Source organism: Chiloscyllium punctatum, chromosome 45, assembly GCF_047496795.1.
Source record: "Chiloscyllium punctatum isolate Juve2018m chromosome 45, sChiPun1.3, whole genome shotgun sequence".
Classification (NCBI taxonomy): Eukaryota; Metazoa; Chordata; class Chondrichthyes; order Orectolobiformes; family Hemiscylliidae; genus Chiloscyllium; species Chiloscyllium punctatum.
Window position 1 is genome coordinate 63,254,217 of NC_092783.1, and position 25,281 is coordinate 63,279,497.

At 45.4% G+C, this 25,281-nt stretch overlaps 1 protein-coding gene across 2 annotated transcripts in view; it reads right to left on the minus strand.

The window, feature by feature from the left end:
- srgap2 (SLIT-ROBO Rho GTPase activating protein 2) overlaps nt 1-25,281 on the minus strand; it is a 276,414-nt gene that overhangs the window by 83,676 nt on the left and 167,457 nt on the right. For both annotated transcript variants that reach the window (XM_072563932.1, XM_072563933.1), the window contains exons 5-8: nt 21,333-21,395; nt 9,619-9,834; nt 5,281-5,409; nt 509-730 (exon numbers count right to left, since the gene is read on the minus strand). In XM_072563932.1, the coding sequence (XP_072420033.1) occupies nt 509-730; nt 5,281-5,409; nt 9,619-9,834; nt 21,333-21,395 (630 nt within the window). The remainder of the gene's footprint in view (nt 1-508; nt 731-5,280; nt 5,410-9,618; nt 9,835-21,332; nt 21,396-25,281) is intronic.

A 25,281-nucleotide genomic window follows, 5' to 3' on the forward strand; every position in this document is an offset into this window, starting at 1 on the left:
TATAACACTGGGGTACAGTACTGGTGGGGACAGGTCTGTCACTGTATAACACTGGGGTACAGTACTGGTGGGGACAGGTCCGTCACTGTATAACGCTGGGGTACAGTACTGGTGGGGACAGGTCCGTCACTGTATAACACTGGGGTACAGTACTGGTGGGGACAGGTCTGTCACTGTATAACACTGGGGTACAGTACTGGTGGGGACAGGTCTGTCACTGTATTACATTGGGGTACAGTACTGGTGGGGACAGGTCTGTCACTGTATAACACTGGGGTACAGTACTGGTGGGGACAGGTCCGTCACTGTATAACACTGGGGTACAGTACTGGTGGGGACAGGTCTGTCGGTGTATAACACTGGGGTACAGTACTGGTTGGAGAATGGTCTGTCACGTTAATAGGAAAAAGTATCGAAAATATTGATTAGAAGCATCATGCCAACACATTGCCTCCTGACTCTGCTGGATAACCGATCAGACCCTGGTGTTTTAAAGTGTTACACTCACCCCATCCCCCATGTGTGCCTGGAAATCAAACTTTGGTGGCAGACAGAACACAGTGTGGTACAACTCCATGAGCCGCTGCTTGTCATTGGTCGCATCCAGATTGTCAATTGCATTTTCAATGATCTCCAGCCCTTCGTGCTTAGACTGCTCGACGTTAATCTCTGCTGACAGAAAGGTCCTCATTGCTCGGTTCAGACTGGCATGGTAGCCCAGGTCACAGCACTAAAAGCAACAGCATGGATTAGAATGTGCTCACACCTTAAAACCAACACTCATCACACATTCCCACTTTCAAACTATGAAGTAAAACCAAGCTCTGACTCTCACATCAAAACTGCTCTCCCCTTCCTCCTCTGCTTCTTTCAATTTTCCAATTGCTTCCTAACCCCAGGCACAGCACCCACTACACCTTCCCAAACAATCCCCCAATCATCTCTGACCTCCTGGAGTGATTCCTCCCTTCTCGCTCTCCTCTCATTTTCGTTATTCATACAGGAGATGTGGGTTTATTGACCATCCCTAATTACCCTGGAACTGAATGGCTTCCATTGCTATTTCAGAGGCGAGTTAAGAGTCAGCCACATTGCTGAGGGTATGCACTCACACATTGGCTTGGTCACAGAATCCGCGTCAAGTGTTACAGCACAGAAAGAGGCCATTCGGCCCATGCTGTCTGCATCATCTTCCATGTGAGCTTAGATGATGTTTCCCCGGCTGGTGAATCCAGCAGCTGGGGACATAATTTCGGGAAAAGGGACTGGTAATTTCAGACTGAGATGAGGAGGAATTTCTTCACCCACCAGGTCAAGGACAGCAGATTTCCTTCCCCAAGGGACACCAATGGGTTTTCACAACAATTGATAGAGATGCCATTGCAACCTATGTCCCCAAAAAGCCAGACAGTGTCTCTGCGTCAAAAAAGCCACCTCTGACAACACATGGTGTTCATCAGCACACACTCACTGTTCTCCAATTCTGAATTTCAAGACATTATTATGAAAGAGTGGAATCTTATTGGAAGTCACGAAAGGGCAGTGGCAGCATGGAACCTGAAGAGAGACCTGATAGCCGTTTGCTTTTTACCCCCAGGAGGATAGACAGCAGTGGATCAGGGTCAGTGCAGTTCTTGGTATGTGTTAACACCCTCAAGAGGGCCTGATTTTGAAGCTTGTAGATGATGAAATCCACAGACGTGTAGCAAACGTGCTGAGAAGTAGCAAACTTCAAGGGAATGTAGACCATGTGGTGAAGTGGGCAGAACTAGGCAACTGCAACCTGACAGAGTTGTGTGATTTGGTTGATAGAATATGGAAATGTAAATATAAATGAATGCAACTTTCCAAACGTTGTGTAGGAACAGGGAAACTCTGTGTGTGTGTGTGTGTGGGCGTGTGTGTGTGTGTGTGTCTGTGTGTGTGTGTGTCTGTGTGTGTGTCTGTCTGTGTGTGTGTGTGTCTGTCTGTGTGTGTGTGTGTCTGTGTGTGTGTGTCTGTGTGTGTGTCTGTGTCTGTCTGTGTGTGTGTGTATGTCTGTGTGTGTGTGTGTGTCTGTGTGTGTGTGTCTGTCTGTGTGTGTGTATGTCTGTGTGTGTGTCTGTGTGTGTGTGTGTGTGTGTGTCTGTCTGTGTGTCTGTGTGTGTGTGTCTGTGTGTGTGTGTCTGTGTGTGTGTCTGTGTGTGTGTGTGTCTGTGTGTGTGTCTGTGTGTGTGTGTCTGTGTGTGTGTCTGTGTGTGTGTCTGTGCAGGACAAGGTGTGACAGCTGGAATCAGAGTAATGAGAACCTTCTGTTTTACTTCCAGAGGAATACTGTAGAAAAGCAGGGGAGCTAAATGGCACTTTTCTAAAACACAGGTTAAGCTACAGCTTGCAATCGGAAAGCTGCACTTCAGGAACAAGGGGCAAGGCCTGGTAGTGTTTGTGGAAGTGTTTCACTGTGAATGAGGGACCTCCGTTCTGCTGAGAGCTGGAGACGGCCTGGACACAGATACAAGGCAATCGGTGAACGAATCTGAGACAACACAAGGAAACAGTGTTCAAGCAGTGAAATGTTGGGACCTGGACACTCAGTCCTCAAAAGACTGGAAGCAACAGATTCACTTGTTTGGATGTGGGTTGGCTTGCTGAGCTGGAAGGTTCATTTTCAGATGATGTTACCTAGTATGGTGACGAAACATCAGTGAGCCTCTAGTGAAGCACTGGTGGTATGGCCTGCTCTTTATTTATGTGTTTAGGTTTCCTTGGTCTGGTGATGTCATTTCCTGTTCTTTTTCTCAGGGGGTGGTAAGTGGAATCTAACTCTTTATGTTTGTCGGTAGAGTTCTGGTTGGAATGCCATGTTTCTAGGAATTCTCATTTGTGTCTCTGTTTGGCTTGTCCCAGGATGGATGTGTTGTCCCAGTCAAAGTGGTGTCCTTCCTCACTTCACCTTCAACAACAAAACCTATAGACAAACCAATAGAACACCCATGGGATCTCCGATATCAGGGTTCTTAGCAGAGGCAGTAATACAGAGACTTGAACAAACAGCTCTGCCAACCATTTAACCCAAACTTTAGGCCCGCTACGTGGATGACACCTTTGTCATCACTAAACAAAACAAATTAGAGGAAACTTTCAAGACCATCAATAATACCCTTACTAGCATAAAATTCACTAAAGAGGAGGAAAGCAACAACAAACTGCCATTTCTAGATGTCACAGTAGAACGAACAGCCAATGGGGAACTTCAAACCAGCGTCTACAGGAAAACAACACATATAGACCAAATACTGAACTACAGAAGGAATCATCCCAACACCCACAAACGAAGCTGCATCAGAACATTATTTCAATGAGCCACCATACACTGCAGCACAGAGGAACTCACACAGAGCAGAGGAAAATCACCTACAGTGTATTTAAAAAGAACGGGTACCCAATGGACACAATCCACTGATTTCTCAGCAACAAACCCAAACAAGCAGACAAAACATGTCCAGAAACCCTAGCCACTCTCCCCTACATCAAAGACATCTTGGGAATGACTGCCAGATTACTCAGACCCCATGGCATCATGGTAGCCCACAAACCCACCATCACACTAACACAGCAGCTAATGAACTTGAAAGACCCGATACAGACAACGAGCAAAACTAATGTCATTTACAAAATACCTTGCAAGAACTGTACCAAACACTACATTGGACAAACAGGCAGAAAACTAGCCAGGATACATGAACATCAACAAGGCACAAAAAGACATGACCCACTCTCACTAGTATCCTTACACACAGATAAGGAAGGACACCACTTCGACTGGGACAACACATCCATCCTAGGACAAGCCAAACAGAGACATGCACAAGAATTCCTAGAAGCATGGCATTCCAACCGGAACTCTATCAACAAACACATTGACTTGAATCCCATTTACCAACCCATGAGGAAAAGAATAGGAAATGACATCACCACCGGAAATGGCATCATCACAGGAAATGTGGTCACCAACCCAAGGAAACCATAACACAGAAATAAAAAGTGGGCCATCCCACCAGTGCTTCACCGGAGGCTCACTGATGATGTTACCTAGTACTGTGACAAAACATCTGAATACAAACTTTGCAGTTCTGCGAGCAAACCTACATCCAGAACCTCAACCTGAGCTACAAATCTTCTCAAAACTCACTAGATTCACTTGTTACTTGAGAAAAAAAATTGGATAAATGCTTTAATGAGAAGACAGAGAGAGAGAGAGCACTGTGGGGAAACAGCAGGGGAGTGGGATGAATGAGGTAAAAGCAATGACTGCAGATGCTGGAAACCAGATTCTGGATTTGTGGTGCTGGAAGAGCACAGCAGTTCAGGCAGCATCCAAGGAGCTTCAAAATCGACGTTTCGGGCAAAAGCCCTTCATATTCCTGATGAAGGGCTTTTGCCCAAAACGTCGATTTCAAAGCTCCTTGAATGCTGCCTGAACTGCTGTGCTCTTCCAGCACCACGAATCCAGAAAGTGGGATGAATGAGACTAGCAGGACAGGCTGAATGGCCTTTTCCTGGAGTGTACCTCTGATTGCCCTCCAAGGATGAGGTGACTAATTTGATGAGAGTGCACAAGCGGTTCAGGTCGGGAATCTCAGGCCCTGCTTTCCCACACAAGAAACTTTCAAACTGTGACACAATTCAACATCTGGGTCTTTCAGAAAGTAGGGACAGGAAGCAGCCATTAGTTCTTGGCTGATTAATCCTAATTCCCTCTAACCATCTTTGTAACCGAATCCTTAAGCCCGTTAATCAAAGGAAATCCGCTCAACCTCAGTGCTGAGGTTTTTAGTTAACACCAGCAAGAAGAATGAAGAACAGCCCTCCAAGCCTGAGCTGCCACACTTGGCCCTTCCACAATAAAAATGTCTTCACTTACAGAATCCATACCCCTCTATTCCCTTCCTATTCATCTATTCAAACCTCAATACCATCCCTGGTGGAGACAGAGAGAGAGAGAGAGAGAGAGAGCGGGGTGGGGGAGAGAGTTCCAGGTTGACAATTCTCTCCAGGTGAGGAAGGGCTTCCCGATATCACCCTCAATTTGACGGTTCTGCACCTTGTTTAGGACTCCACCCAGTTCCTCTGTACCTGCCCTATCAATCCCTTCATCCTCCTAAACACTCTGATCAGACCATGGCTTCTGAGGGAGTACTAGCCTATTCCATGGAACCTGTTCCCATAACTACACACACGTAGTCCCTTTGGAGAACTGAAGCTGAGAGCTGACAGACTGAGGAGAGAAAACATGCTCACGTCCAGGAGGTCGCTCAGGTCGTGAATGTAATACTTGAAGACGGAGCTGTTGGTGGCCTCCAGTGCCAGAATATACTCATTTCTTGCCTTGATCGCCTTGAGCTTGTTCTCCGTGTATTTTGCCTGACGCTGGGAAAAAGCAGCAACAAAGAAGAGTTAGACTTCCTCAGATCCATGGACATGAGAGACTAAATACATTTATAACATCAAAACACCCATGTTTAAGGGTCAAAGATCAGTAACAGGCTCAGGAACAGCAACCAGGGCTGCGAAAGATTGGAACAAATGGAAGCAGATTCAGCCTGTGGTGAGACAGTGATGGCCAACTCTGATTGAGTGTCTGGGTGCGTGCAGGTCTTTCACTGTGGGGAATGGATCTGTACAGAACAGGCAAGGTGTCTGACCCATTGGAGGGTCAGAATACAGGAGGGGCTTCAGTCACTGAGGAGTCGGAAGAAATCAGCCATGGTTCCAATCCCCTGCCCCACTCTAGCAATAACTGAGTAGGAAGTGCAGGGGCTGAGGAACAAAGAGACCTTGGAGTGCAGGTTCATAGCTCCTTGAAAGTGGAGTCACAGGTAGATAGGATAGTGAAGAAGGTGCTTTACTTTATTGGTCAGAGTACTGAGTACATGTTGCAGCTGTACAGGGCATTGGTTAGGCCACTGTTGGAATATTTTTGTGCAATTCTGGTCTCCTTCCTATGGGAAAGATGTTGTGAAACTTGAAAGTGTTCAGAAAAGATTTACAAGGATGTTGCCAGGGTTGGAGGATTTGAGCTACAGGGAGAGGCTGAACAGGCTGGGGCTGTTTTCCCTGGAGTGTCAGAGGCTGAGGGGTGACCTTATAGAGGTTTACAAAATTATGAGGTGCATGGATAGGGTAAATAGACAAAGTCTTTTCCTTGGGGTCAGGGAGTCCTGAACTACGGGCATAGGTTTAGGGTGAGAGGGGAAAGATATAAAAGAGACCTAAGGGACAACTTTTTCACGCAGAGGGTGGTACGTGTGTGGAATGAGCTGCCAGAGGATGTGGTGGAAGCTGGTACAATTGCAACATTTAAGAGGCATTTGGATGGGTATATGAATAGGAAGGGTTTGGAGGGATATGGGCTAGATGCTGGCAGGTGGGACTAGATTGGGTTGGGATATCTGGTCAGCATGGACGGGTTGGATCGAAGGGTCTGTTTCTGTGCTTTACATCTCTATGACTATCTCACTGGTGCAGGGGTCAGGGATTCAGATTTTTGTATCATTGGGATCTCCTTTGGCACAGAAGTGACCTGCTCAATAGAGGCAGGTTGCACCTGAACAGGAAAGGGACCAATATTCCGGTGGGAGATTAGCTAGTGCAACTTAGTGGGGTGGGCTTTATATTAGTCTGATGGGGTGGGTGGGACCATAGCAGTAGTGAGAACATTGAGGCTGGTTCAGAAGTTAAAGAGAACAAGTTAAATAGACAGGGCAAGCAAATACATGGCAGAGAACAAGGGAAAATTGAGGAATTAAACAGCATTTATTTCACTGTAAGAGGCCTGACAGGTAAAGCAGAAAATGTGTTGCTGGAAAAGCGCAGGGGGTCAGGCAGCATCCAAGGAACAGGAGAATCAGGCATGCCCGAAACGTCGATTCTCCTGCTCCTTGGATGCTGCCTGACCTGCTGCGCTTTTCCAGCAACACATTTTCAGCTCTGATCTCCAGCATCTGCAGTCCTCACTTTCTCCTGACAGGTAAAGCAGATGAACTCAAGGGATAGATGGGAACGTGGTACTGGGACATCATAGGTAGTACAGAAACACAGTTGAGGGAGGGAAAGGACTGGCAGCTTAATGTTCCTGGGTACAGAAGCTATAGGAAGGATAGAAGGAGAGGCAAGAGAGGAGGAGGAGTTGCATTTCCGATTAGGGAGAACATCACGGCAGTCCTTAGACATTCCTGGGGGATCATCCAGTGAAGTGGAACTGAGAAATAAGAAGAGGGTGATCACTTTGAGGAGATTGTACATTAGGTCCCCCCAAGTAATCAGTGGGAAATTGAGGAGCACATATGGAGGGAAATCGCAGCTATCTGAAAGAATAATAGGGCTGAAATACTGGGGGATTTTAACTTTCCAAACATAGTCTTATGCACTTGGATGGGGAGAGATTTGTTAAGTGTGTTCAAGAACATTTTCTTATCAATATTAGGATGGCCCTACTAGAGAAGGAGCAAAACTCAACCTTCTGTTGGGAAATAAGGCAGGGCAAGTGACTGAGTTAGCTGGGGAGCATTTTGGGATCAGTGACCATAATGTTATTAGATTTAAAAGTGTTCTGTCTTGTATAAAGTTAAAGTTCTAAATTGGAGCAAAGCTAATTTTGACAGTATTCGGCAGGAGCATTCAAAAGTTGATTGGGGTAAGCTGTTCACAGATAAAGGGTTCACTGGCAAGTGGGAGGTTTTCAGAAGCAAGGTCACCAGAGTTCAGAGACAGTGCATTGCTGTTCGAATGAAAGGCAAGTCTGGGTAGGAGGAGGAAACACCAGATCACTACAGATATTGAGGCTCTGGTCAAGAAAAAGGAGGTGGCATTTAACAGCTGGGATCAAGTGAATCCCTGGAGGAGCGGGAGGATACTTTAGAGGGAAATCAGGAGAGCAAAAAGGGGACATGAGTAATCTTTAGCAGATAAGGTTAAAGAGAATCCACAGAGATTCCACAAATACATTAAGGGCAAAATAGTAACTAGGGACAGAATAGGGCCCCTTAAAGATCAATGAGGCAGTCTATGTGTGGAACCACAGGATTGGGTGAGATCCGAAACAAATATTTCATGAAAATATTTACTGTGGAGAAAGACATGGAAGCCAGGGAACTTGGAGAAATAAAAATAGTCCATAAAAATAGAAATGAAAAGAGTCCATATTACAGAAATGGATATCTTAAAACGCATAAAGGTAGATAAATCCCTAGGACATGATCAAGTATATTGCAGCATATTGTGGGAAGCGAGGGAAGAAATTGTGAGGCCCCAGAAGAGATACCTGTATCATTGGTAGCCAGGGGCGTGGTGCCAGAGGACTGGAGGGTGGCTAATATGGAGCCATTTTTTAAGAAAGGCAGTAAGGAGAAGCCAGGGAACTATGGACCGGTGAGTCTGATGTCAGTGGTAGGTAAGTTGTTGGAGGGGATTTTGATGGAGAGGGTTTATGTGCATTTGGAGAGGCAAGGTCTGATTAGGGATAGTCAGCATGGCTTTGTGAGAGGGAAATCCTGACTCACAACCTTGACTGAGTTTTTTTTGAGGATGTGACCAAAAGGATAGATGAAGGCAGAGAGGTAAGTGTTGTCTACATAGACTTTAGCAAAGCCTTTGATAAGGTTCCACATGGTGGACTGGTTAGTCAGATTAGACCACATAGGATGCAGGGAGAGCTAGTCAATTAGATATTAAATTGGCTTGACAGTAGCTGACAGAGGGTGGTGGTCGACAGTTGTTTTTGAGACTGGAGCCCTGTGACCAGTGGTATTCTGCAAGGATCGCTGTTGTTTGACATTTATATAAACTATTTGGATGAGAATTTAGGAGGCATGGTTAGTAAGTTTATGGATGATACCAAAATGGGTGGACAGTGAAGAAAGTTATCTAAGTGTACAACAGGATCTTGATCAGATAGGCCAATGGGCCAAGGCATGGCAGATGGAGTTTAATTCAGATAAATGCGAGGTGTTGCATTTTGGTAATTTCCAACATGCATTTGCTATAGGAAGGATGTTATTAAACTGGAAAGGGTGCAGAAAACATTTACAAGGATGTTACTGGGACTGGGGGGTTTGATATATAAGGATAGGCTAGATAGCAGGGACCTTTTCTCCCTGGGGATGATCTTATGAAACCTTATATAAGGTAAATAGTCAAGATCTCTTCCCTAGGGTAAGGGAGTTCAAAACTAGAGGGCATAGGTTTAAGGTGAGAGGGAAAAGATTTAAACAGCATCCGAGAGGCAGCTTTCTCACACGAAGGGTGTTGCATGTATGGAATGAGCTTCCAGAGGCAGTGAGCACAATTACAACATCCAAATGATCACTGGACAGGTACATGGATAGGAAAAGTTTTGAGGGATATGGGCAGAATGCAGGTAAATGGGACTAGTTCAATTTAGGAAACTTGGTCAGCATGGATGGGTGGGGCCGAAGGGCTTGTTTCCATACTGCATGACTCAATGGCTGGATGGTCTATTCACACTCACTGTTTGACCTCTATCAGGATTTTAATAGCCGCTGAGATGTTACTGAGATAAATGAGGAGAACAGGGAGGCAGGGAGAGAAAGAGGTGAAGAAGATGCTAAAATGCCAAACCTTCTCCTTCATTTTCTCAATCTTTCGGACGGAGCTCCGTCTCTGGTGCTTCTCTTCGAATCGGATGTTTGCTGCTGGGTCCGGTGAGCGGCCGAGCATCCGATCATCCTGCTTCACTGAGCGGCCTATCTGCTTCTCTTCCTGTTTCTCAGCCTCCTTCAGCTTACCCTCCGCACTGATACAGTCAGCATTGTACATGTGGTAGGTCTTCATAACCTGGCAAGCAGTGACACTCAGTCAGAACCCTGTCCCGATTACTGTGCAATTCACCGTCAACACATAGTAACATTTACAAATAGAACTCTGTACAACTGTGTCCAAACACTAGGCAACGCCTAGTGGTATTATCATTGGACTGTTACTACAGAGACCCAGGTGATGTTCTGGGGACCCAGGTTCAAATCCCACCCTGGCAGATGGTGGAATGTGAATTCAATAAATATCTGGAATTAGTAATCTAATGATGACCATGAATCCATTGTTGATTGCCAGAAAAACTTATCTGGTTCATAATGCCCTTTAGGGAAGGAAACTGTCATCCCTACCTGGCCTACACATGACTTCAGACCCCAACTGTTATGGTTGACTCTTAACTGCCCTCTGGGCAATTGGGGATGGACAATAAATGCTGGGCCCAGCCAGTGACACCAATATCCTGTGAATCAATAAAAACCTCCAAGACAGGGACAGCATGAGAGTAAAGCTCACTCCACATTCAGATTGATGGTGTTATCAGAGTCATTGTGACATGAGGCATATGGGTTACCAAATAAAGTCAGGGATGGGAAACTGCTGTGGAGGAACATCATTGGACCATTCAGTACATGCAGTGAGCTCAGGGTTTGTGTGGTAAACCAGTTATACAATTTGTTCTTCATCTAAAGACAAAGTTAGGGGATGGGGGAGTGGCCATTCAGCCCACATTCTCTTCCCACAATTCAATCACATCACCAATGATCTTTTAACCTTCCACCAAGCTCCATAACCTTTACTTTCTTCACCAACAAAGATCTCTCCGTTCCTCTTTGGAAATGTTTAATTGACGCCCACATTCCAATATCTCTGGAGGAGGGAGTGGCAGATTTCCAGTGTCCTCTGGGTGAGGAACAGATGCCTTCAGCTCTGAAAGGCTTGGCTTCAATTCAAAGGATCTGCCCCTTGTCTGGGGCTCGCAGTCGCCATGTGGGATTACACCGGCATCACATGGGGTACTCAACATACCAAGAGAGGCTGCGATGGGAATTCTACCTCGGGAGAATATCTGCTCACTAAAGCAACTCATTTGACTGAAACATTCAAAAAAAACTACACATGACAAATCCCACTATTGCAAAATGTTGCTGTTTAGACAAGTGCTGACAACTATGTTAATGTGTGCTTTTGGCACCTTTCCAGGGAGATTCTCTTCCACAATTTGGTGCCTGGTGCCAAGGGAGTGCAGCTGTATTTTCTGCTGACAAGCTTTTCTGCAGCTTCTCGACCATACGGGATGGGGGGGGAATGGGGGAAGGGTCCAGGGTCCCTCGCTGGGGGAGAGAGGAGGACCCAGGGTCCCTGGCTCGGTGTAGGGGGCGAAGACCCCTGGGTCTTGGGGCAGGGGATGGCCGGGCAGGCTCTGGGGCCTGTAGTTGAGGGGGAAGAGGGGGTTAAGCTGGGATGTACCCCAGAGCCTGTAACTGAGCGAGAGACTGGAATCTGTTCCCCGCTGGGGACACGAGGAGATGTTCCGAACCAGTCCCCACCTGATGGGACTGGTCACAGCCGGTCAGTATTCCTCAGGCCTGTCACCATGTCCAGTGGTCAACTGTGATTAAATGTGTTCATGGAGGATTCATGTTTCCCCAGCCTGCAGGCTGCCCTACACTGATGATGTAGGCCTTCCTACACCAATCAGAATGCGAAAGGACTCATGACCCTGTTGGATGACATTTGATTGTCACCCAAACTGCTTTGCTGCCACGCCCCCAACACCATTTCCAATACTTTTTAAATATCTGAGAAAGCGAAATGTTCGGTGAAAACAACATAAAAACCAAATCCTGTTAACTTCCCGGTGATTTTACTCCTGGGTTGTACGCAGCCATGTCCTAAAGATTGATCTTCAATTCCTGGAGACTCTAGGCTAGTCCTCAAGAGTTGGCAACCCCCACAGCAGTTCTTCAAAAGAATGGTGCATGGACAGCAGATTAGTTTATATTCATTCCCACATTATCGGCGCCCTGGCCAGGCCAGCCTTTATCGCCCCCTCACTGATTGTCCACAGGGCGGTTAGGAATCAACCACCTTGTTGTGGGTCTGGAGTAACGTGCAGACCAGACCAGGTAAGGATGGTAGTTTCCTTCCCTGAAGGACATTAGTAAACTAGATGGATTTTTAGAACAATGACCCTTAGTTCCAGATTTTATTTTATTGAAATCAAATTCCACCATCTGCTAGAACAGGATTCTAACCTGGCTCCCCCGAACATTACTTGGGCCTCTGAACAGTCTGTCAATAATACCATAAAGCCATCCCCTCACCCTAACACAAATTAACACTGCAATTAACAAAAGCTGATGTTCTACAAGTATCATCAGTGCCATTCTGTGACAGGCAAACATCAATTTCTACTTCCAGGCAGAGGGTATATCTACCGTTGGTGGTCAAATCCCCACCCATTCCCCACAGTATGGGGCAGCAAGGTGGCTTAGTGGTTAGCACTGCTGCCTCACAGCACCAGGGACCGTGGTTCAATTCCACGATCTCCCTGTGTCTGTGTGGCTTTCCTCTGGGTGCAGTGGTCTCTTCCTGCAGTCCATAGATGTATAGATTAGGGTGGATGGGTTGTGGGAAATACAGGGTTAGAAGGATTGAGTAGGAGGTTGGATCCGGGTGGGATGCTCTTCGGAGGGTTGGTGTAAACTCAATGGGCTGAATGGCCTACTTCCACACTGTTGGGATTCTGATTTTATGAAATAGCATTGTCAAATGATACGGTTCCCAACAAGGTGAGCAGACAGAAGAGGCAAGGCAGTCAGTTTGAAGGATATTTGAAGTTCATAGGGTTAGCAGTTATGTGTATCAAGTCCTCTTAAACTTTGCAACAAACCATTTAGAGTGAGCTGGTGACCTGTTTCAGCTCATCACTAAAAAATCAGTTCACATAAATAGACTAATGACTGCACTGTAATAGGTCACAGTCAGGAACTCAGTTCTTGTTCTGCAATAAATATATTGCAACTCCAGGGAATTAAACTCCTAGGAACTGAGCAGTTTTCGAGAGATTAAACTCAGAGTCTCAGTCATTGTGGGTAAAAGACATGGAAGTATTGCATTTTTGAGAAATTGCATTGAGACAAATTTTAAATTAAATCTCTGCAGAGAGAAACCAAAACAATTGAGGGGATTGGATTACTGTGTCTTGGTGGAATATGTCTTTAATTAGATTGTTAATAGTCTAGAAAACTAGATCAGGTTAATTTCCATTTTCGAGAGGTCACCATCTAGACTGCATTAATCTGATGTAATGACCATGTAAAAGGAAAAGTTAAGTTAAACTACAATCGCCGGTCACCAAAGTCAATTATTGATTGTTTTCTCTCTCTGAGTTTGGTGCTCACTAACACTTTTGTACCAGTTCAGTTCCAACGATCTCCAAACACCCACTGGTGCCTAACCAGGGGATATTCTCCAATGCACGTAGCGCTGCCCAATTCATCTGAGAGCTACCACAACGAAAGCCTGATACTATTATCTACCTGAAAGATAACGAACAGGCACACTCTCCAGCAGTGAGGTAGTAGACAGCAATCAAGGTAGGGGTCAGCCTGAGGTTACAGGGTCTCCTTTAACAATAAGAACATGATCCTAAAAATGTAGGATGAGGGAATCCAACCCAGGGTTCTTGTGTTGGGCCCCAAGCCCTTGGTGACAGATCAGCAACACATCGACCCACACGCTAGGTGAAGACTAGCATTTCCCACTCTGCACCTCCCTATTCCAGAGGCTCAAAACCATGAGAATCCTTCCTTCCCTCCATCATCTGTACCACCCTGAAAGCAACAGGTTTGTAAGCTCCCAGTTTGACTGTGCCCCATGACATGTTCCTGATCCACGTGCCATATTTACAAAGGCCACTGGCAACAGCCACTGACTGGGAAGAGTTGCAGAAAAGCAACAGACGAACCGCAAAGTTGTGCAACTTTTTGCACATTTTTAAACCTCGAACCTCTCTGGGAACCGACTGGGAAAATTGCCTTGGTCAGGCTGAAGGATCATGCAGCCACTCAAAAGCTAAAGTGGGAAGTAGAGACTGGAAGTTCCAGCATTCCCAGTATCAGGCTATTCTCTCAGCAAGAAGCCCAGGATCAACTCTTGTTGAGATGGTGACACCCCATGTTGCCAGTAATGTGACCAGCTGCCCACACAGGGTGACCAATCGGGAACAGCACAGGGACAGAGGCTCTTTTGTAGCTGACGTTGAACTGAGACCCTTCAAATCTCTTCGACTGGCCAATGAGAGGTCTCAGCTACTGCTGGCGCAGGATGGTTGACAATGGGCCCTTCTACCTTGAACTTAATTCTGGGAGGGTGAGAAGCAGGCAGGCTGTGGGTACCTCACCAACCCGCCCTTCCCGCCTCCAATCTCATCACCTCTGGGAGATAGATGGTCATTGGTACAGAAACAATGTGCAGGGTATCACTGGGGGAAAGCCACAAGGTTACAATGCATGTTCGGAGAGCTGGGTCAATCAGGATGGGCTGAATCACATCCATCTGCATGGCTACAATTCCGTGATTCTGTAATGTTTTCACCAGATTAAGGGGATGAGATCGGGTGCATCGAAATGTAATATTTCCAGTGAGATAGAGTACACAGTCTAAACTGTAGAGCCAGACATTTCAGATTAACACTTTACACAGTGTGACAGAAATTTGGAATCTTCTTTCAGAAGCAGCAGTTGATGTCAGATCAATGGCGAACATGATTATGGTGTGATTCTGTAATCTAAAGATAGTAAAAGATCTGGGTCAGAGCTTGGTATATCGAGTTCAGTCACAGGTCAGCTAAGTGTAAGAGGGTACTGCAGATACTAGAGATTAGTGTCGGGAGTGTGGTGCTGGAAAAGCACAGCAGGTCAGGCAGCATCCGAGGAGCAGGAGAATCGGTGTTTCAGGCAAAAGTCCTTCATCAGGAATGAGGCTGTGAGCCGAGGGGGTGGTGAGATAAATGGTGGGGGGGGGGGGGGGGGGGGGGGGGGGGGAGGGAATGAGGAAACTGGTGAAGTCCACATCGATGCCATGGGGTTGGAGGGTCCTGAGGTGGAAGATCAGGCAGGTCAACTAAGATCTAACTGATAGGTGAAGCAGGTGAGAGGGGCTGAATGGCCTCCTCCTGGTCCTTCATTCCAGTCGGTAATTCCAGGAGGGAGAAAGATTTGCAGTCGAAGGTGTGCACTTTGTTCCTGCAGGATTTGGAGCTGGGCTGACCGAGAGTGGTGGGGGAAGGTCGGGGATTAGTTTGTTAAGTGACAGCCCTATCCTGAAGGTACAGGGACCAGGGCTGGCTCTGCTTCTGGAGCTCGTGCTGTGAGTGAGCCAATTACAGGATTCAGATATCCAGACGTTCAGAGAGTCAGGGGTCTACACTTCCTGCAGCAGGCTCTATGTGACAGTGACACCCTCCCCCCCCCCCTACCCTCAACAGGACTGTACCCACCTTCACACTTTCCAACTCACAAAACATGGAGCTGCTTCAGAGCTGGGGCAATGAAAGAGGAACTGAAGATAACCCTGGGTCAAACACCAGAAAAACAAGAAATGTTTTCATCTGTAACAATGCGACTGGCTGTGGCCAAGAGACCGCTTTCCTTTTTGTTCAAAGAGGGCGGCAGGAATTTTCCAGTCACTTCTGTTCCTGAGAGGCGTCCATAAAAAAACAATTAAAATATCACAAACAAGGTGGAACCGCACTCAAAATAGCCCAGCACAGGACACCCTGACCATGCGCTCAAGCACTTCAAAACAGAATTGTGACCTCAGCAGATATTTAGTTCTTGTTTTAGATGAGCTGGAATGAGACCAAGCCCCAAGAGCAGTCTAGCCATTAGTTTACACAATTACACATATCCCCAGAGAAATCTGGCTGCCTTATTGCAGAGCCACTACAATGGAGGCTAATGTGAGACCGCTCATGGAAGCCTGTGCCAGATGTTTGACGAGGAACCAATAAAGGTTTCAAACTCTGAAGTAATCACCATTGTGATGTGTCCATGAGCCTTCCAAAGAGAGGCAAGAGGAACTTGTTTGAAGTTTTTAATGAAGGAGTGAACGAATAGAAGCAAAGTTACTGACAACGGGGCTCCGTGCACACAATCCAGATCCAATTGTTCGACAGCATGAGAATATGATTCTGAGGTTGATGACCAGCCATGATCTTGAATAGAAGAGCAAGCTTAAAGGACAGAGTGGTTCCTCTGTTCCTATATTCTATGACAGATCTCTGATCTACTAAACCTCCTGCTTTCACTGCCCATTTATATCCTTCCCTGTTATAGACTCTATCCATACAATTAATCTCCTGAACGAAAACTTCACAGAAATATTTTCTGGCTCCCAAAGTTAATTCAGCAAAACTTTAGAATATTTATCCTGCCTTCCCGCTTCACTATTCACCGACTAACCTATGTCATGCACGATCAACTCATCCTTGCTGAATCAAACCAGAGAAACAACTGAGATCTAAACAGCTACAGATCCCAATCCAAACCCAGAAAGGTGGCTCGGTTATTTGGTGAAGTCCCAATGGTCTACGTTACGTCAGGAAATGCTGATGTAATATTTTGTTTTGACCAATCACAGGCAACAAGGCTGAGTGACAACCACAGCATCAACAATCACTGAACTCTCAGGATCACAATATCACCATTGAGCTTCTGATCACTTCTAGGATAGAGTCAGACAGCACAGAAACAGGCCCTTCGGCCCACCATGTCTACGCTGACCAACAAACACCGAGCTACGCTAATCCCATTTACCTGCACTGGGTCCATAGCCTACTGTGCCCTGGCAATTCAAGTGGTCATCGAGATGCTCCTTAAATACTGTGAGAGTACCAACCTCCTACACCCTCTCAGGGAGCATCTTCCATATTTCTAACACCATCTTGTTTAAAATATCCTTTCTCATATCTCCTACCAACCACTTTCTACTCAACCTAACCATATCCTCTCTGGTCTTAGACATGTCTGTCATGAGGGAGAAAGGTTCTCACAATCGACCCTGTCTCTGCCTCTCATAATTTTGTATCCCTCAATCAGATTCCCCTCAGCCTTCTCTGCTCCAGGGAAAACAACCCCAGCCTATCCAACCTCTCCTCGTAACTGGGACTTTCCATCCCAGGGCAACATCCTGGTGAATTCCCTCTGCACCTTCTCCAGTACAATCATATCCTTCTGATAATGTGGTGACCAGAACTGCACACGGTATTCCAACTAACGTTTAATGAAGCTGTAACGACTCCTATTTTCTACACACTGGCTAATAAAGACAAGTATCCCATATTGACTGAATGACTGTTAAAGGTTAGGGGAAAGGAATAGAGAGTGAAGAGAAGTGTGGTGTCACGGAGCCACAGAGATGTACAGCACAGAAACAGACCCTTCAGTCCAACTTGTCCATGCCGACCCGATATAAACAGCCTAATCTAGTCCCATTTTCCAGCACTTGGCCCATATCCCTTTAAGCCCTTCCTATTCATATACCCATTCAGATGCCTTTTAAATGTTACAATTGTACCAGACTCCACCATTTCCTCTGACAGCTCATTCTATACATGCATCACCCTCTGTGTGAAAAAGTTGCCACGTAGGTCCCTTTTAAGTTCATTAGCATTGAATTTGGATTGTTTCCACAGGAAGGGTCGGCATTAAAGGGTGGTCTGATCGAGCTGTTTGAAATTGTCACAGAATGGGACAGAATGAACAAAAACAATCGGTTGCAGTGACCGAGGGTCTGGATCAAAGGAGTGTAACTCTGGAATTAAATCAACAAACATGTGAGAAACATAGTCATGATTCTAACAATGTTGTGTCAACATCAAATCATCGATTAGACAGACTTAGAAGGAAGAGTAAATGAAGGAGACACAAAGGATTAGGAGAACGTCACCTGGGAAGAATAAATATCATGGTGTAATGGTGGACTGAATGGTCTGCTTGTGTTGTTGTGTCCCTCTCCCACAATAATCCACAGGAGAGGTTGACGTGACCAATAGGCAGCCATGTCTGGAGTTATCAGACCGTTATTACTCTGACAGAGACAACTGGATCTACTCTCTAGCTGCTTTCGTGACTAAATCTGGCGTCATCTTTCCACAGCCGCCATTAATTACATGACCATACAACCTCAAAGTCATTGCCTCAAGGATGATGTAGAGTTGCTGAGCGACTTATTTCCTGCTGCCTTTCAGCTGCTGCTGAACACCTCATTAAAAGAGTGAAACCTTGACATTATAACCTCTTCATTCAAACATCAAACACATCCTGCCTGCTTCTCTTCTAAATGACTCAGGCACTGCACAACACAGAGGCTTTGGGAGGCTCCTACTTGCTGCCCTGCATTCGGTTCAATCGTAGGAACCAAGCGGTTTTTTTTTTCAGGTGGGCAATGCATAAAGAGACTTCCTCCATCCAGCCCCTTCCTACACACCACGACCTGATGAAGGCCAAATTAGAAACTAATGACCAGTCTCTAAATCATTGCCTAAGGTGGGGATCTCAAAATGACCCTCTTTCCTGTGAGGTGCTGTGCTTCATTTCTGTTGGAATGAACATTCCTCCAAGGTTGGAGGATCTTCATTCCCTGTTTTTCACAAGATTTGTTCATGGGGTGGGAACACCAGTGGCCTGGCCAGTGTTTACTGACCATCCCAAATGGCCAGAGGACAGTTGAGAGTCAGCCACACTGCTTTTGAGAGTATACGTGAAGAAACAGAAAAGTGGAATCCAAAGGTCCCTATATGTACGTGAGAGAAAGGTTCACTAAGACACATGAAGGCTCTCTACAGACTGAACTGGAAGAAATAATAACAGGGAACAAGGAAACAGCAGCATAATGGATAGGGTAAATACACAAGGTCTTTTCCCTGGGGTGGGGGAGTCCAGAACTAGAGGGCATAGGTTTAGGGTGAGAGGGGAAAGATATAAAAGACACTCATGGGGCAACATTTTCACTCAGAGGATGGTATGTGTATGGAATGAACTGCCAGAGGATGTGGTGGAGGCTGGTACAATTGCAACATTTAAGAGGCATCTGGATGGGTATATGAATAGGAAGGGTTTGGAGGGATATGGGACAAGTGCTGGCAAATGGGACTAGATTAGGTTGGGATATTTGGTTGGTATGGATGAGTTGGACCGAAGGGCCTGTTTCCATGCCGCACATCTCTACGACTCTATGTCTCTAAATACTTTGGTTCTGTCTTCCCAGAAGACAATACAAGTACCTTTCCAAAGTGCTAGGAAAGCAAGGGTCTTTGGGAAGGAGGAATTGATGAAAAGTATTAAAAAGAAACTCTGTTGTCCAAATTCCTTGAACTGAAAGCTGATAAATGCCCTGGGCCTGATAATCTACATGGCAGAATTCTGGTGGAGGTGATCATGGGAACACTAAATGCGTTGGTGTCATCTTCCTAAATTTTGAGGACTCTGAAACAGTCCAAGCAGATTACAAGGTGCTTTAAAAAAAACTAGTTTAAAAAAAGGAGGCAGACAATCCGGAATTACAGACTGGTTAGCTGATCGGCGTGAGCAGACAGACCACGTGTGGAAGGCCCTGCATTGAGCTGCTGCAATGTAATGTTTATTTGCAATTTTTTTTATCTGACTGAAATGCCAATCCTTTAACTAGGTCTTATTTATGACTTATTCTTTAAACACTGTGAAGTAATGCAACTGCTTTTTTTTTATTTCTCTTTTCTTCCCAAGTTCTGTACTTAGGAACTTGTACCTAAGATGGTGCTATCAGAGGTAACATTGCTAAACCTTTCACTGTACTCCTGTGCTTCTGTATTTGAGTACATGTGACAATGTTCTATTCTAACATCAGCGATAGGGAAAAGGCTGGAGTCTATAGAGGGTGTGACAAGGTACTTCAAGGGTATCTCCAGGATTATTCAAATGGGAAATATGATAGGAAAAGAATGTTTGACCATCCCACTGCAGTTTTCTTGAGTAAGTAACTAATTGAATAGATGAGGGAAAACCAGTGCATGTGGTATATTTGGGTTTTCAGAAAGGCCCACATAAGAGGTTGGTGTGCAAGACCAAAGCATATGGGGTTGGAGATAATATACTGACAGGGATTGACAATTACTTAGCTGACAGCAAACGGAGAAAGGAATAAATGAGTCCTTTCCAGACTGTGAGATGTGGTATCACAGGGAACAGTGCCTGGCCTCCAGCCTTTCAGAATGGGAATTGTGTGAAATATTTCCAAATTTGCTGATGCAACTAAACTAGGTAGGGTTTGTGTGTTGTGTTTGTGTGTGTTTGGCTTGGGGGGGGGTGTAAAGAGGTTTCAGGGTGACCTTGTCAAGTTGAGTGAATGGCCAAAAACAGTTGCAATATAACATGGATAAAATGTGAAGTTGTCCACTCACTAGGAAAACATAAAAGGTGGGGTATTATTTAAACAGCAACAGATTGGAAAAGGTTGATGTATAAAGGGAAGTGGGTGTTCTTGTACACTGGCCATTGAAAGTAAGCATCTGCTGCAGCAAGCAGTTAGCAAGGCCCAGGACATGTTCCCTTCCATTGGAAGATGGCTTGAGTACAACTGTAACTGCTGGAATACCATCCTCCCCCCTGCCGCACTCAGCTCTGTGAGGGTCAACGTTTCAAATCCCAGATGGTAATGAAGGGTCAGACTGGAACGTATATTTGAATTGCTGCTCTCAGACTGTTTTATAAATAAATTCCAATCTATCTCCCAGTAAGAGGTTTCTTAATAACTGTGAAATGCCCCTGTGTGATTATATTCCAGTTGCACTCAAGTGACTGAAACCCACCCACTTCATCATCAACTAACGTCCATCAGTGTGGTGCTGGAAAAGCACAGCTGGTCAGGCAGCATCCGAGGAGCAGGAGAATCGATGTTTCAGGCATAAGCCCTTCATCACCATGATGCCTGAAACATCAATACTTCTGCTCCTCAGATGCTGCCTGACTGGTTGTGCTTTTCCAGCACCATACACTTTGACTCTGATCTCCATCATCTGCATCTCCCTTTCTCCTCCATCTAACGCCCATCAATATGCATCTCCCAGGAAGAGCCATTCACCTAAAACACTATCAAGCTGGGGTCACAATTGAAACTTTCAAAACTGAAATGGAAAGATTTCTGTTGAATTAAATGTATTAACGTCTACAGGGTTGAGACAAGTAACTTTCTCAAATGGCAACGAGGGACAGGCAATAAATGATGACCCAGCCAGCAACACCTATGTCCCTTGAGGGAATAAACTAAATATAAGCTGGACTGAAGATTCAGATGACTGAAAAACTCATGAAACAGTATCGCCTTCTCCTGTTTCTGTGCGTTCCAACAAGACCATCTCGTGATGAGCAAACTCAGTACAACACAGAGGGTTTGCTAGGAAACTGAGCGTTACATTGAGTGATTATGTTATAAAAGGAATGTGGCAGTGAGGGTGGCAAGAGATAAATTGAACTCACCGTGTACAACTCATTCAAAACTTTCATCAGATCTTCATGTAGCTGTCCACCGATCTCCTTACTCTGTAACCAGGAAAAAAAACGGTGTTAGAGTAAGGTCCCAGCCATTCATTCTCTCTGTCCTGTCGTGTAGGTCAGTGTGAAGGTTGGGAATATGAAGCCGCTGTTGTCAGTAACTAGGTGGCACAGGAAACGAATCCTAGTTGTTTTGGTGAGATTGCCTCCTGTGGTGCCTGGATATGATATTATTTCACAAACAGCCACAGGCTGCACAGGTTTCTACATCCTGAAAAGTTCAGAAATTCCCAAACTAATTTCCAGGGATTCACTATCATAGTCCAGAAACTGGGGAGGTCTGGAATGAGCTCAGGTCAGGTCAATAAGATAAAACTCACCTCCCACAGACTACCCAAAGCTTCCATCTCTTTGGGAAAGCTCAGCCATTCGAATGAGTCACACACATAGCTCAGCAACTGTCAACTGCATTCCTGTCTATCGGTCACAGGGTAGTCATTTCACACTATAAAATGTTCCAGCATAACTCTGGATCCAACTGAGAAGCAAGGCTGACTTTATTCTTAACTATGGGGAGTGTAAGGTAGGGAATGACTTATTCACACAGTGACTGTTCAGGGTATGGAATGGACCACCTGGAAATGTGGTGCAGGCAAGTTCAATTGAGGTATTCAAGCGGGAATGGAATGGTTCAGGAATATGGGGAAAAGGCGGGAGATTAGCACGAGGGAATAGAAGCAGTGCAGGCATGATGGATCGACTGTCCTCCTCCTACAGTGTAACAATCCTGTTATTCTGTGAACTGCGTGCAACTTCCAAAGTGCAGTGACTCTGGATTCAGGCTCGGGATTAAAACAAAGAACAAAATACTTCAGATGCAGAAAATATAAAATAAAAATACAAAACACTGCAAACTCACAGCAGGTCAGGTCGCATCTGTGGTGAGTGAAACATAATGAATAATGTCTTACATTTAAAATTGCTAGTGCGAATGCAGGGTTGACTACATCTAATCATTTATATAAATGATTTGGATGTAAATGTAGGAGATATGGTTACTAAGTTTGCAGATAACACCAGAATTGGAGGTGTAGTGGACAGGGAAGGTCATCTCACTGTACAACGGGATCTTCATCAGATGGGCCAATGGGTTGAGGAGTGGCAGGTGGAGTTTAATTTAGATAAATGCGAGGTGCTGCATTTTGGAAAGGAAAATCAGGGCAGGATTCATACACTCAATGGTAAGATCCTGGGGTGTGTTGCTGAACAAAGAGACCTTAGAGTGCAGGCTCATAACTCCTTAAAAGTGGAATCACAGGTACATAGGATAATGAAGAAGGCGTCTAATATGCTTGCCTTTATTGATCAGTGCATTGTGTATAGGAATTGGGAGGTCATGTTGCGGCTGTACAGGACGTTGGTTTGGCCACTTTTGGAATATTGTGTGCAATTCTGGTCTTCCTTCCATAGGAAGCATGTTCTGAAACTAGAAAGGGGTCAGAAAAGATTTACAAGGATAGAGTCATAGAGATGTACAGCATGGAAACACACCCTTCGGTCTAGCTCGTCCATGCCGACCAGCTATCCTAGCCTAATCAAGTCCCATTTGCCAGTATTTGGCCTATATCCCGCGAAATCATTCCTATTCATATACCCATCCAAATGCTTTTTAAATGTTGCAACTGTACCAGCCTCCACCACTTCCTCTGGCAGCTCATTCCATACACGTACCACCCTCTGCGTGAAAAAGTTACCCCTTTGGCCCCTTTTAAATCTTTTCCCTCTCACCCTAAATCGATGCCCTCGAGTTCTGGACTCCCTGACCCCAGGGAAAATACTTTGTGTATTTATCCTATCCATGCCCCTCATGATTTTATAAACCTCTGTAAGGTTACCCCTCAGCCTCTGACACTCCAGGGAAAACAGCCCCAGCCTGTTCAGCCTCTCCCTATAGCTCAAATCCTCCAACCCTGGCAACATTCTTGTAAATCTTTTCTGAACCCTTTCACGTTTCACAACATCTTTCCGATAGGAAGGAGTCCAGAATTACATGCAATATTCCAGCAGTGGCCTAACCAATGTCCTGTGCAGCCGCAACATGACCTCCCAACTCCTGTACTCAATACTCTAACTAATAAAGGAAAGCATACCAAACACCTTCTTCACTATCCTATCGACCTGCGACTCCACTTTCAAGGAGCTATGAACCTCCACTCCAAGGTCTCTTTGTTCAGCAACACTCCCTAGGACCTTACCATTAAGTATATAAGTCCTGCTCTGATTTGCCTTTCCAAAATGCAACACCTCACATTTATCTGAATTAAACTCCATCTGCCACTCCTCAGCCCACTGGCCCATCTGACCAAGATCCCATTGTAATCTGAGGTAACCTTCTTCACTGTCCACTACACCTCCAATTTTGGCGTAATCTACAAATTTACTAACTGTACCTCCTATGTTCACATCCAAATCATTTATATAAATGATGAAAAGCAGTGGACTCAGCACCAATCCTTGTGGCACACCACAGGTGACAGGCCTCCAGTCTGAAAAGCAACCCTCCACCACCACCCTCTGTCAACAAAGAACAAAGGAAATTCCAGCACAGGAACAGTCCCTTCGGCCCTCCAAGCCTGCGCCAATCCAGATCCTCTATCTAAACCTGTCGCCTATTTTCTAAAGATCTGTATCCCTCTACTCCCTGCCCATTCATGTATCTGTCTAGATACATCTTAAATGACGCTATCATGCCCACCTCTACCACCTTCGCTGGCAACGTGTTCCAGGCACCACCACCCTCTGCGTAAAGAACTTTCCACACATATCCCCCTGAAACTTTTCCCCTCTCACTTTGAACTTGTGACCCCGAGTAATTGAGACCCCACTCTGGGAAAAAGCTTCTTGCTTTCCACCCTGTCTATATCTGTCATGATTTTGTAGATCTCCGTCTTTCTAATGAAAATAATCCTAACCTACACAACCTCTCTTCATAGCTAGTGCCCTCCATACCAGGCAACATCCTGGTGAATTTCCTCTGCTCCCTCTCCAAAGCATCGACATCCTTTTGGTAATGTGGCAATGAGAACTGTACACAGTATTCCAAACGTGGCTGAACCATAGTCTTAGACAACTGTAACATGACTTGCCAACACTTACTCAATACCCCGCCTGATGAAGGAAAGCCTGCCGTATGCCTTCTTGACCACTCTACTGACCTGCGTTGCCACCTTCAGGGAACAATGGACCTGAACACCCAGATCTCTCTGTATTTCAATTTTCCCCAGGGTTTTTCCATTTACTGGATTAGTGGTGCTGGAAGAGCACAGCAGTTCAGGCAGCATCTTTGATTTCGAAGCTACTTGGATGCTGTCTGAACTGCTGTGTTCTTCCAGCACCACTAATCCAGAATCTGGTTTCCAGCATCTGCAGTCATTGTTTTTACCTTTTCCATTTACTGTATAATTAGCTGTTGAATTGGATCTTCCAAAATGTATCACCTCGATTTTGCCGGGATTGAACTCCATCTGCCATTTCTCTGCCCGACTCTCCAATCTATCTATATTCTGCTGTATTCTCTGGCAGTTCCCTTTACTATCTGCTACTCCACCAGTCATCTGCAAACTTGCTAATCAGACCACCTATAGCTTCTTCCAGATCATTTATGTATATCATAAACAAAATGGTCTCAGCACAGATTCCTGTGGAAATCCACTGGTGACAGTTCTCCATTTTGAGAAACTCCCTTCCACTACTCTCTGTCTCCTGCTGCCCAGCCAGTTCTCTATCCATCTAGCTAGTACACCCTGGACCCTAAGTGACTTCTCTTTCTCCATCAGCCTACCATGGGGAAGCTTATCAAATGCCTTTCTGAAGTCCATGTATATGACATGTAAAGCCCTTCCCTCATCTATCAACTTTGCCACTTCCTCAAAGA